Source organism: Palaemon carinicauda, chromosome 28 (assembly GCF_036898095.1).
Source record: "Palaemon carinicauda isolate YSFRI2023 chromosome 28, ASM3689809v2, whole genome shotgun sequence".
Taxonomy (NCBI): domain Eukaryota; kingdom Metazoa; phylum Arthropoda; class Malacostraca; order Decapoda; family Palaemonidae; genus Palaemon; species Palaemon carinicauda.
The window spans coordinates 76,489,283-76,504,282 of NC_090752.1; the positions used below are offsets into that span (position 1 = coordinate 76,489,283).

The 15,000-nt window shown below is 34.3% G+C and overlaps 1 protein-coding gene across 2 annotated transcripts in view; it reads left to right on the top strand.

Moving 5' to 3' along the window:
* LOC137621669 (protein turtle homolog B-like) overlaps positions 1-15,000 on the top strand; it is a 782,627-nt gene that overhangs the window by 558,651 nt on the left and 208,976 nt on the right. For both annotated transcript variants that reach the window (XM_068352170.1, XM_068352171.1), the window contains exon 3: positions 1,095-1,330. In XM_068352170.1, coding sequence (XP_068208271.1) covers positions 1,095-1,330 — 236 coding nt within the window. The remainder of the gene's footprint in view (positions 1-1,094; positions 1,331-15,000) is intronic.

Genomic DNA, 15,000 nt, shown 5'->3' on the forward strand with positions numbered 1-15,000 from the left:
GTTTTTTCTTACTAAATACTTGATCATATTGGCACTTTTTTTATTCTGTAAGCATTTCCGCTTTTTAACCAACTGTCTTTTTTTTCTTTAAAACCTCTCCATTGAACCAAGGATATCTAATATCATTATTATTATCAATAGCTAAGCTACAACCCTAGTTGGAAAAGCAGGATGTTATAAGCACAAGGACTCCAACAGGGAAAAATAGTCCAGTGAGGAAAGGAAATAAGTAAATGACAAGAGAAGTAATGAAAATTAAAATAACAGACTTTAAGAATAGTATCAACATTAAAATAGATCTTTCGTAACTAAACTATAAAAAGATATTTATGATATTTATATCAACCTGATCAAAATAAAAAACATTCTCTGCAAGTTTGAAGTTTTAAAGTTTCACCGATTCAACTACCTGAGCAAGAAGATCATTCCACAACCTGGTCACTACTGGAATAAAACTTGAATGCTATCTATACTCATTATTATTATTATTATTATTATTATTATTATTATTAATATTATTATTATCAATATTATTATTATTATTATTATTATTATTATTATTATTATTATTATTATTATTGCCGTTGTTGTTATTATACGAAATTACAATGATTTATTTAAAATAATTCAAGAAGTAATCACCTTGAAAACCATATTTTCAATCTAATGCCAATTATAAGATGAAAAAGGTAGTGAATTAATTCATATCGTCATTGCACAGAGTTGCATATCCCATCACAGAGATATAGTAAGAGTAAAGATGCAACAGATTAAAAATGAAAAAGTTTTCTTACTGACATTCTATTTCAATCTAGAAATATTTCTGTTTATATAGTTTAAAAATCTTAAATAAAAGTTTTATTGTCTTCTTAGTTTTAACAATAATAATAAAATATTTCCACTAGCGTAAAACTCTTTCTTTGTCGTTTAGGTCTCAAAAATAATATATATTTCAAAACTAATTCCCCAAATGTCTTCCCATTGTTGATATAACCCAAGACAATGATAACCAATACTATAGTCTTGCTATATGTCAAACGAAAATAAATGACCTCCATCTAATCTAAATCTAATCTTTCCTATCACCATCCCAGTTTCGACGCCAGAGGCAGCAACATCGATAAGGGGAAGCACTGGAGTGACGAGATGCTGCTGGAACAGAGGGCCTACTTCAAGCTTCTCCCAGGAAACTCGTGGGGTTCCACCGCTGCCCCCGGGGCTCACCTGGAGATTTACCCCGTCCAAGACAGAGACCAGGCCAGATATCGGTGCAGGGTGGACTATCTGCTCTCCCCAACTAAGAACACCATAATCAACTTCACTGTCATTAGTAAGTCGGAAGATTTAGAGTTCTTTCCAGACAAGTGTCTGGAGGTCTAGCTGAAGTTTATTTTTTCTAGTTTTAAATGTTCAAATATTTCAAGATGCTTTACTTACTTTGCTATGCATTCAAAGAGGCATTAGAATTAGTTAATAGTTGTTTTTGTATGGGAATTATGATAATAAGGTAAGTGATAGTTATTTACCAACTCTCATATTTAGATGGCGAAAGATATTTTCTATGATGCAGACTGTATGCATTTTCAAATGTTTGATTATATGGTGGGTAATTATTACCTCTTATCTATATATCTCATTACTTAAAAACAATGTATTTAAGGGATGTAACTCTTTTCAAGTACTCAAATTAGGCTCACGTAGAATAATGTATCTCTGTTTTTCTTTTCAATTGGAATTCAGAAACATAATGATAGTTATTCAACATTATGGTTTTCGTAATCAAGCCGCGTCCCTATAATCATATTTTCTCAGTATAAGGCATACGCAATATAAAATAGTTGAAATGTTTTTGAAAAAAGGGTTTATGTACACTCTGTGTCGATTAAAATCTATCAGTGGTTGAACTTAGGATTAGTAATATACTGGAGTTAAAATAGCTTAATTATTTACTAGCAGCATAAAATTCCTATATTAATGTTACCAGATTCTACATCACGACTCTTAAATGAAGTGAGCAGTTGGTAAGAGAGGTACCGGACAACAAATAATGTTTATAATCTTACTTATGAAACAACAGAGTATTATTCAACGCAGCTTTCCATGGTAATCATACTTTTGCCATTTTAAATCTCCAATTTCAATCGTAAACCGATTAAACCCATTTTTTAAAAGCTGGGTTTTTTTTAATTATCTACAAAATTTTATCAAACTTAACAGCCCGTTTTCTACCATTAAAAAATGAAAAATCCGAATCGTGAAAGTTGTGTATTAACTATAAACAAATATTCACTAACCAAATATTTTTTACTTTGATTCATAAACGAACGTTTCAGGTCTTGAAATACTGCTCTATTTTCATTTAATATTCTTAAATGTCTTCTCTCGTCGAAACTAAAAAGCAAGCTCTCTCTTATTAATACTGTATGTCAGGGGATTTATCTCTCCTATATGATAAAAAGCAAGTGTCTGGCTTCATAAATATGTATACACTCATATAAGTATATATATATATATATATATATATATATATATATATATATATATATATATATATATATCGGTCACGCTGAGCTTTGTCGTATGTATAATTACTCGGTCTCACCCTGCCCATTATGGGTAGAGGGAGTGAGAGAAGCCATAACCTGGTGAGAAGGGGTACCCTGAAAGGCTCGTTCGGAAGCCACAAACACCGTGTTGTAGTTGGGAAAGGGAGAGAGGGCGGAAAGGGTTGAATCTATGTGTGTGTGTGTGTGTGTGTGTGTGTGTGTGTGTGTGTGTGTGCAGATCTATCTAAATATTTAGCCGTCCTTTTTGACGGGTCGTGTACATTAACAATCAAAGAATATGCTAGAGAAGAGAGACTATCGTTTTACCGGCTACTCGTTCTAACAAAAGCCCGTGCTAGCTCTAGGCAAGCTTAATCTAACAACAGCAACAACAACAATCTCTGTCGGGTAAAGAAATGTCGTAAAGCAAAACCATCTTCACGAGCGAAATGTCAAAGTTGCAGCAGTGTCCAACGGCGAAGTAATTTCCGCTGCTGCAAAGCACAATCAAAGTTTCATCATGACCAAATGAAGAATGCATCAAGATCGCAAGAACGTGGCAAAGTAGCTTTCGTTTTACCGGCATCCGATACAACGACGCCCCTGGGATTCATATATTCACGCATGAATAAACCGCGTCCGGTAAATGCCGTTTTTGTTCTCACTACCGCCGGTATGAGTCTAGTGTCTCCAGCTCGGTTCTTGCGCACCTCTTTAAGGACCTCGGGGCTGGCTGCCTGCAATCACGGCAGCCCTCAGCCTTCTGACGGCCCATTACGCCGCGGAATTGGTCCATTTCAGGCGTTTCAGAGAGGGAAACTGGCAGCAAATTACAACGGAGATACACCTCCCTCGTTTCCCCTTCTCTCTCTCTCCCCTCGCTTCAGAGAACCCTTATTCCGGTAGTCCAGACGACATCACCATAGCGGTGTTGGTATTGTGGTCGATGGGAAGTCACAAGATCTGCCTCTTTTCAGTGTCTGTCAAAATTAGTTTGGTATATAAATTGTGATCCGTTTTAATTTCCCATGCGGTGTTAATGGGAACTTTTGATTCATCGATGTCACGTTGTCGGAACTATTTGTAATGTTCTTCGATTAGTATAAAAAAGTCCCTCATGAATGTCGGAGGCAAGGGATAGGACGATGTCCGAGAGACGGGCCATGTATACAAATGATTGCCGTCCACTGCTCTCTCCACCCAATCTAAGAAAAGGGAGGGACAAGTAATGAGTGCTGATGACTCAGCATAGACCAATAAGCTTCCCTAAGCATTGCATCATTAGCTCAAAAGGACCGCGATGTTGTGAACACTAGTGAACACAAATTTTCGAGCAACGAGCAGAGCTCGAACTAGCGACCAAATCATCGTGAGTCACGAGATATTACCACTAGGCTGCCACAACCTAGAAGTGTTGTTAGAATCCATAAAACGTTAGTTATGGCTCTTGTGTATAAACTTCATGATTTTAAAAATTAAAAGCATATGAAAGCTGAATTATATGAATCAAAGGAGGAGAAGCATTGGTTTGGTTTCACCCCACCCCCTCAGCTTTAACGCATAAGAAATCAAGTATCATAAAAAAAAGACGTCCTAAAAACATAAAGGTTACCAACTTTAAAACAAAGTCAGAGAAAAATTGTGGAATAATAAACAGAAACACGCATATTTCAACTTACATATTATATCTCGGTGCGCGTTCGTAAGCTTAAATATCAGAATGGTTAGTGCCGAAACATGCATCAAGGCCGGGCGAATCTCCTGGTTGAAAAATAAATGAATTTCACTGCCGCATTCCTCAGATTCTTTGTGAATGTAGAGCAATATTGCTTCGGCTTAATCTCTCGCGTATAAAAGGACCTTCGATCGAATTTCTACTTCTCTCTGAATCATTTGGAGGATTTTCTTTTTCATTCAGAATAAACTTAAATTATATTGTTTCGACAGTTTTCACCTGAATGATTTTTTTTTATTCATTACTTTGTTTTCTTTCGGGAGGAAGTCTTTATAATATTAATAGACACTGAAAAATTTAAGGATTCGTTCGCAAGTGAAATGTTTTTCAAATATTTTGTCAGGCTGAAATTATATATAATATATATATATATATATATATATATATATATATATATATATATATATATAGTGTGTGTGTGTATGTGTGTGTGTGTGTGTGTGTGTGTGTGTGGGGGTGTCTATTTCACTGTAGTCCTTTCTTTTAAAAGAAAATGGCTTTAAAAGGTACAATATAAAAGATTTTCCCTGTTCTCTCCCAATATCTCCTTCGCCATAATTGAATCCCAGCATTGACAACCGATTAATTCTTAGTACGTCACTTGAAAAAGAAAGAAAGAAAAAAAAAGGTTGATGAAGGCAGAATTAAAACTATAACCTTGGTAAAAATATAAAAATATCGATTTTTGAGTCCATTCGATTATGTATCTCAAGATAAAAAGATCATTTAAAAAAAAAAAAAGTATGTCTGGATAATTACTGCCTGAAACTGGAAATTCTTCTCTTTGAAATACTGGCATATTACAATATTCAGACTACACTATGTTTTATTTATGAAATAAAGATATATATGAAGAATATTTCTATGAATAAACATAAATGCTTAGAGCAAGAGCATTTACGTTTTCAGGTTAATACCAGTTAGTTATAAGCTTCCTTTCTGTAAATATTGTATTACATTCTGAAGGAAAAGAAAATGAAAAATAAAATCTCTTGGTCAAACGGTCATTGCGCCATCCTTTCCATCACAAGGGTTAGGTTAGATGAAGTAGCGATGCGGAAGTTTCCATGACCATATCAATAAACCCAATTTTGGCTAAATTGTACCTTACAAATAGTCGACTAGAGTGGGTCGTAACCCCGAGTAGAAACATAGAACTAGCAACCCCCTCTCAAAAATACTTGTTGAAATCCTGGAAAGTGAGGGCTCTAGGGAGAAAAATAAAACAACAGTCACTGCAATATTCATCTTTGTTAGTGCTGTTTTTCGGATGAACACCTTCTAAAGTCAAAATTCACAAACATCATTTGCACGACTTTCGTCTCCAATACGTCTACCACACCGCTCATCAAGCCTTTTCTAAATATTGCTATTCTCCTACTTTCTGGCATCCCTGAATTATTTTACAAGTCTTATTCCAGCTTTTACCAGATTGTGGAATGACCTTACTCAGGCAATCAAATCGATAGAACTTCAGTTGTTCAAACTTGCAATAAATGTTTTTATGTTAAACAAACTGACATGAGTCTGTCTTCTTAGTTTATATATGACAGTTATATTTTCACGTTATTACTGATCTTAAGATATTATATATTCTTTGTTCTACACTTCTCATACAGGTATAGTCTCTCTCTCTCTCTCTCTCTCTCTCTCTCTCTCTCTCTCTCTCTCTCTCTCTCTCTCTCTCTCTCTCTCTCTCTCTCTCTCTTTATATATATATATATATATATATATATATATATATATACATATACATATATATATATATATATATATGTGTGTGTGTGTGTGTATGTGTGTGTGTGGTATTTATAAACTGGGAGAAACCTTTTGATTCTGTCAAAAACTTAGCAGCAATGAAAGCAGTAAGATTCAATAATAGATGAATCTTACGTTAAACCACTTGCAGATACTCATACAGGAAGTACAGCAACCCTAAAACTACTTAACGATATTGAGAACATTCAGATTGAGAAAGAAGTTGAACAGGGCGACCCTATCTCCTAAATTATTCACAGCATGCCTCTAAGTAGTTTTTCAAAAATTAGATTGGGAAAATTTAGGCATTATCAATAAAGAGGAAAATCTTAACAACTTAAGCTTCGCAGATGACATAGTTCTATCTAATGAATCATGGGAGGAATCGCAAAAGTTGATAGAAATTTGAGTAGGGAAAGCAGAAGAGTGGGACTGAAAATTAATATAAGTAGGTATAAAATAATGTTTAATGAAAATGCAGAAAGACAATAAATACAGATTATGGACGAACCTCTAGAGATTGTTAATGCATACACGTACTGTACTTTGGACACACAGTATGTTTTCCCAAGGACATGAGACCGAAAATTACGAGAAGGATAGGATAAGCATGCGATGGAGAGCTTTTGAAAAACAAAATGAGAGTTTGAAAAGTAAAATGCTACTGACTCCAAAGTGAGAAATATTTTATTAGATGGTCATACCTGTATTAACTTATTCATCAGGAACTTAGAGCCTTACTAAAGCCTTAGAATATAAGCTAGATCAACTCAAAGAGGCATGGAAAGAATAATGATGGGATTAACACTAATAGACAGAAAAGGAGTGACATGGATAGGAGAGCAAACTAAAGGAAAGGATTATCTAACAACATGTATGATTAAGAAATGGGCAGGACATATAATGAGAATGACAGATAATAGGAGGATATTAAGAACAACAGAATCAGTCCCTAGAGATTGCAAAAGAAGCAGGTAAAGGAAGAGAAGACGATAGATTGACTGCCTGGCCCTCTTTGCTCCTAGCTTGGGTGGAGAGGGGGCTTGAGCGCTGATCATGTGTATATATGGTCAGTCTCTAAGGCATTGTCCTCCTTGATACGGCAACGTCCCTGTCCCTTACCTCTGCCATTCATGGGTGGCCTTTAAGTGTTTAAACTAAAAAAAATGCGGTTAAACTGACGTGAGTGGAAGGACATGTCTGAGGACTTTGTTCAGTAGTGGACTAGTAACGGCTGATGATGATGAGGATTATATACATACATACATACATGAATATATATATATATATATATATATGTATATATAGATATATATATATATATATATATATATATATATATATATATATATATCTATATATACATATATTACTTGAAAGTCAACGAACTTTCCAAAACTTCCGTACGATGCATTAAGTTCTGCGCACAGCAACATGGAAAAAGAATGAATAAGTGGTGACATGATAGAATAAAACCATTAAATAAGTCTCAAGGGTCGAAAACAACTAAAAGGGAAGGAGAGTGAGAATATAAAAGAAAGGATAAAAAAAATAAAAAGACGACGAAACTTTCACCATCTGAAACAGAACTAACACGAGACGTAAATAACAAAACCTTTCCAAAGCCAAAAGGGAATAAAAGACATGAAATAAAAAAAAGGGGGATCTGATTTCTCTGATATACGTTCTGGACTCTTCTAAAGTGAAGCATTGGGATGTGATCGGCCTCAGAAATATTTTAGAAGAGAAATCAGAAAACTTTAATGATTCCTTTGTTTGTTCGTAAGTTTGTCTATTCATTTAACCTTTGATAGAAATCCTGAGTGTGTTTAGAACTCGCAGTGATATGGAATTCCTAATAAAGGGTTAATTTTCATTGACTGGATATTTGGAAATAGCACATATGTTTAGTCTGTCCGTCAGAGTGTGTAATTGAGCATAAATGTTTAGGATAACTCGTTATTACGAACCTCAAACTAAATTAATGGACATTTTAGCTACACTGGTATGATGAAGAATACCTCTCTCTCTCTCTCTCTCTCTCTCTCTCTCTCTCTCTCTCTCTCTCTCTCTCTCTCTCTCTCTCTCTCCTGAGATCTGATCCTAACAGTATTGAAGCACTTGTAGCTTTATTAAGAGCCTCTTACTAAAGGGTTTCATTTTTACGAAACGTGATTGGCAGGATCAGATCTCCTTTTGTGTTGAGTAGCCTCAAATAACATTCTCTTCTCGGTTATTGATACAACACACAATTTCTTCGATGAATTTCTCCCCCCTCTCTCTCTCTCTCTCTCTCTCTCTCTCTCTCTCTCTCTCTCTCTCTCTCTCTCTCTCTCTCTCTCTCTCTCTCAAGGTTCTGCATATATCAGAGAGATATCCCAGGTATTTATTACGTTTCAAGTAACAATGTCTTTGTATTTGGGTAAAATCAACATATCTGGAGTATCATTGGGAGAGTAATATGTCTACGTCAATATACATTCCCAGATATCTATTGCAGTAATTTGTATTTTATCTGCATTTGTAACATCAAATTTATTACACGTTTTTTGTATCATCATTTGAATTTTCAGTTCAGATAAATTTCTATTATTCTTACACTGTAATCACACTCGTTATGGTACTAATCAACACTTTGTTATATTATTGGTTAGTATTTTAATATAGTAATAGTTAATTAGATATTTTTGATAGAATTTTGTACCATATTTCCAATTTTCAAAAAATCCTTCACCGTTTAAATTGTTTAAAAAAAAACATTTTATGATATTTACATAACATTAGAGGTACTTACAAATAGTGTTTTGTAACATTTTTTTTTATTATTTATGTGAATAATATATTTTAGGTGATAAATATAATAAAAAACCACAAATCTAAGTTATGATTGGACATTGCAACGTTATTGAAAATTATCATATGTTTAAGGAAGGGAAAAATGAAAGAAATATATATATATATATATATATATATATATATATATATATATATATATATATATACTCACTGACCATAGTTGTGTATATATATATATATATATATATATATATATATATATATATATATATATATATATATATATATATATATACATATATGTGTATGTCTTCAAAAAAAATAAAGAAATATATATATATATATATATATATATATATACAACTATGGTCAGTGAGTACATATATATATATATATATATATATATATATATATATATATAAATATATATATATATATATATATATATTTCTTTAATTTTTTCCCTTCCTTAAACATATGATAATTTTCAATAACATTGCAATGTCTAATCATAACTCAAATATGTGGTTTTATATTATATTTATCACCTAAAATATTATTGGACATTAAAAACATCCGCAGGGGAGCACAACTCGAGAGGCGTCGAAGTGAATCCCGAACGTCTTTATGTCTTCACGAAAAAAAAAAAAAAAAAAAAAAAGGGGGGGGGGGATCTGATTTCTCTGATATACGTTCTGGACTGTTCTAAAGTGAGGCATTGGGATGTGATCGGCCTCAGAAATATTTTAGAAGAGAAATCAGAAACCGTTAATGATAAGATACGGAATGAAGTAATTAAGGGTACCACAGGAGTTAGAAAACTATCAGATAAGATCCAAAAAAGTAGACTGAGGTGGTACGGTCATGTCATGAGATATGAACAGTATATTGGGAGGAGCAAGGTCTAAAGACCTTGGGGAGGAGAGTGATGGAAATGGAGGTACAGGGAACGAGAAGGAGAGGGAGACCAAAGCGAAAGTGGGTGGACTGTATCAAGGATGACCTTTCGATCAAAGGGATTAACCGGTGATGAGGTGTGGGACAGAGGTAGATGGAGAAAGCTGACCAGAAAGATCGACCCCACATAGAAGTGGTAAAAGATGTAGACAAAGAAGAATATAAATATATATTTATATATATATATATATATATATATATATATATATATATATATATATATATACACGCACGCGCGCGCACGTGTGTATGTGTGCATGTGTGTTTGCATGTGCATGAATACTGACTGTCTGTTGGTGAAGTTTCAATGCGAAGTTAATTAAACCTGATACAAAGAAGCGTACACGTGGAAGCACCTGAGACAAAGGTTCAGTTTGTTTCCAAGAAATCAGTGGCAGAATTTCTCATTACAATCTAACGTCGTAACCGAGTTCCTTCTTGACTTCTACACATTGCTATCATTACTATTGTTATAAATACTGATTATCATTACCATTAGTAAATATTATCCTTCTTATTATTACCTCTATTATCACTGTTATCCATTTTATTATTACCTTCATTATCATCACCATTACTGCTATCATTATTCAAATTAAAAACATTCATAATTAACATGCATATAATATTGTCTGCAAATGATATTTCTCCAGTTATGAAAAGGCAAAGAAAAGTGAAGAATACTTCGAACGTATTTTGTATTTAAGATATTGTATTTTATCATATAATTCGACTGATGCATAGACTTCTATCAATCAGCTTCTCTCTTGGTTTTGTGGGGTATGCCTGTATGTGCATATATATCCGCATACACCATATATATATAAATGTTTATATATATATATATATATATATATATATATATATATATATATATATATATATATATATATATATATATATATCATACAACAAAAACAAAGGCAGCGGTTTCTAGTCCACAGCAGGACAAACACCTAAATCATGTCTGGGGTCAGGCAAGTTTTTATAACCACGTTAGCCAGTGCGGCTTGGTAATCGTAGGAGATTTTCGTCTGGTCACTCACAGCAAACCAATCTAGTATAGGAGGTCCTGACTGGTACAACTTTGCTGATCATGGCAATTCACAAGCCCTTCCATCACGTTGAGGTATCCACACTAGTTACAACCGATGATATATATATATATATATATATATATATATATATATATATATATATATATACATACATACGTACATACATACATACGTACATACATACATACATACATACATATATATATATATATATATATATATATATATATATATATATATATATATATATATATATATATATATATATATATATATATATATTCCAAACGCCCTTTACCTCATGATTGCGTAGCTCTTAGGGATGTTAACTGTTCATAGCAAGCATCTATTATTGGGGGAAAAAGTAGAATTGGACGATGTTGACGATGAGGGAGGATAGGCTGATATTCATAATCTTTTATTTAGTCTGGCTGCGATCCAACAAAGTGGACTAACTACCAGGAATATAATTCACCAATATGTCTAAAGAGACAATGGATTTTTCGGGAAGTGAGCCTTAAGTAACAACCTTTCCTCTAACCCTTCCCTGTCGTTTGGGCAATCCATGATGAGAGAGAGAGAGAGAGAGAGAGAGAGAGAGAGAGAGAGAGAGAGAGAGAGAGAGAGAGAGAGAGAGAGAGTATTTATTTAAAATGATTTAGGAAATTTGGACTGTATGGTGTGGCTCTTGGACCGGGAAGACCATTCAGTGCCGAGGTGCACCATGAAGAAATATCGGAGTTGTAAATTTAAGCAAAAATTTAAATTAGTTGGACAGTTAAATAAAAAAAAATAAGTTGGAATAGAAGTAATAAAAGGCTAAAAGGTTGGGTGCAGATTAGAGAGAGAGAGAGAGAGAGAGAGAGAGAGAGAGAGAGAGAGAGAGAGAGAGAGAGAGAGAGAGAGAGGGGGGGGGGGGGGTTGCAAAGTGAATTGTATTAAATAAAAGCCATTTTTATTCAGCTAAATATGCAAACGATTGACTCAGGCGTCCGAAAAAGCCGTTGGTAAATCATTTTATGGCTTCCCAGAAGATTTTCCTTAAAAAAAGGACTCATTATTGCAAGATGAATACCCAATTTCGCTAGCATGGAATAATACAAATCTTAATGTTGGAGGATTATAAACGTATTTATATGAATTTAGACTTTCCATCTGCTATTTCAAGACCAAAATGGATTTGCCAGCATTCAGTTAATAACGTTAAATTGAGATCAATTTGGCGCTGACAGACTACAGACTGATACCTTATTAGTCTTAAACTATTGGTCTTGCTGTCATGATCTTTCGAACTCAAATTGCATCCTGAAGTATCGACTTCATAAGCATTCAATATATGATTGATCTAAGGAGGTTTTATACAATACAATAGTATGTAACTGAATATTTAGAATTTGAGCAATGTTCCTAAATTATGAGGATACCCCCAATATAATTTTCAGACTACTGCAAAACATCAGAATTCTCTTAATAAGATCCATGGATTTTCTCAACCCATACCTCTGCCTCCGAAAGGCAATTATTTGCAAGACCTTTCTGAGCAATACATCCTCAAATCTATTCTGATCAACAGACGCATAAACCATAATTAATTGGTCAATTCCATCCACTAACAGCTCCTAAGAACATGGAGCTAAAACCTTTCCACCTCCGATGAGTTCCCTCTCTTGGCAACAGTACTGGAGGACAAACAAAACCAACAAAGAAAATTAGATCCATTTCGAGGCCCAATTAGGCTCTAACAAAGCAATTATACGTAGAGCCCCTCCCGCCTCTTCCTACCCTGGTTCCTCTGGCGAGCCAACATCTAATATGCAGTCATAGGATGGTTAAATGTCCTTTCGGCTGAATTGAGATCAATGGATTGGCTGAGAGCGTGCTGGATGAAGGCTCCTCCAGGGATAGGTTGGGAGAGAGCGGGTGGGAGGATATTCCACTCAATGGCCGCTTATTACTGGAACGCTCGCCTTGGTTATCATTACGAGAGAGAGAGAGAGAGAGAGAGAGAGAGAGAGAGAGAGAGAGAGAGAGAGAGAGAGAGAGAGAAAACCCTTCACTAGACGAATTTCCCTGAAGAATTTTGGCCCACATTTGATTCCAAAAGGAGATTAGAATCCGAATCAAAAGTCCTTCAGTTGAGAAAGGGCTGTGGTTGCTGGCATCAGTCATGCACACACACCCACTTTCCCCCTTACCAAGAATATTTCCTCTTTACCTCAACTCGGTGATTTCGAAATAACGGCCTAAACCTTTTAAAAAGCACGACCATTAAGCAAGTTAAAGTCCGTCAACAGGATGCGTCTGGAGGATGCTTGACCCTTTTGGATATATCTCGTGAAACCCAGAATGATGAAAGGGTCGTCCTACAAATGATGATTGCGACGTCTGATTCCGTGGGATTACAAGTCGACTTTGTTTCTGCTGTTAAAATGTATGTTCCCAGCTTACCTCTAATCTGATACATGTCTAGACAGATTTACCAGATTTACTCTTCAAACGCGTTGGGATTTCCACATGCATCCTCCGATTGAAAGGAATGCCGGTATTTTGGGAACTATGTATAACTGGATTTCCATATATTTTCATTACAGACGATTGTGAAAATGAACCGATCTCAGAAAATTCGATTAGCAGGTGTTAAAAAAATAATGTTTTTAGTTAGAAAACACATTTTCTATTTTTAAAGGACTCGATGTACTTATAGGTATGAACGAAATACAGTATATCCCATTTGTGAAAGAATTACGAGAATGTAGCTGAAACATCACAGTGGCCTTCATGCTATTACACATCCGAAAGTATTTGTATTAATCCAGTAATTTGGGATACATAGTATTTCAATTAAGGAAGTACAGAAGTGTCCTCATTTGCGAATGATCAAAATAACTTTACAAAAGGAACTACACACAGACATACATACATACACACACACATATATACGTATATATATACATATATATATAAATATATATATATATATATATATACATATATACATACATATATACCCATATATATATACTTCAAATAGACAGATATCCCACAGTTTCAGACTTGCAGATGGAATAAACACGAGTCACTAATACCTTCTATTTATTTTGTACTTCTAAAATAAAAAAAAAATAAAAAAAAGAGATAATTTACTCTTGCTGAATGGTGCTATACTTGCTATATTAGGCTCGTTTCCCACGATTACATTTTTTTCCGCACGGGAAAATATTCGCTCGTTTGAAGGCATGTCTTCACACGAGCGGATTTTCTCCGAGCGGCCTCTTAGTTTCTAGAAGCCGTTACACTGGAAGAGTAGCTGTGCACGCACCTAGTAAATCACTGCCGCTGGGAAATTCTTCCGAGAGGTCAGCCTGTGAAGGGCCTCAATGATCTTCATTGATTTATAATCCGCACGAACAAATCCACGTGGCATCAAACCGCTCGTGTAAAGCGAGCTTTAGAGATCCTTAATGGTATCCTAGAAAGCTACAAGTTGACACGTGGCAATTGTGAAAGCTTTCTGCTAAACATTTCTGTTTCCTCACTGATTTCGGAGGAAATTTCCTCCCATTAAATATGGAATTTGTGTTTTAAGAGTTTGTCAAATAATAAACACTAGTAAAATGAAGGTAAGTTTTTTTCATGGCTATTAAGACAGACATCTGATTCGGTTCCAGCAAGAGGATAGAATAACTTCTTCGAAGTTTTACAAAGAAATTGATAAAGCAAAATATTAAAAAAAAATCCAAAAAATAGCTTTACCAGAATATGTAAAGAAAAAGAAAAGAAAAGTTGAATGTTAAATGATTTTAGAACAATAATTGTTGAAGGAAATTAAAGATTACCTGTAAAAGTTTTGTGTAACATTTGCAAAAAAACCAAAAGTTAAAGAAAGCAACTTGCTACTCCTAAATTACTTTTAGCTAACTATCACATGACATGTGAAAAGAAAGAAAAAATGTAAAAAGAAACATATAATGATTCACAACTACCTTCACAAAAATATCTAAAAGTCCTAAAAAAAGACACTGTGCAGGTTAAACCAACCAGACGGTTAAAACCAAACATTCAACAAAATCCTGAAAGAGTATAATCAGAATAAATTTCAAAATTCTTTTCTAGATTTGAAACATCTCCGCTCTTTCCTATGAACGTTCAA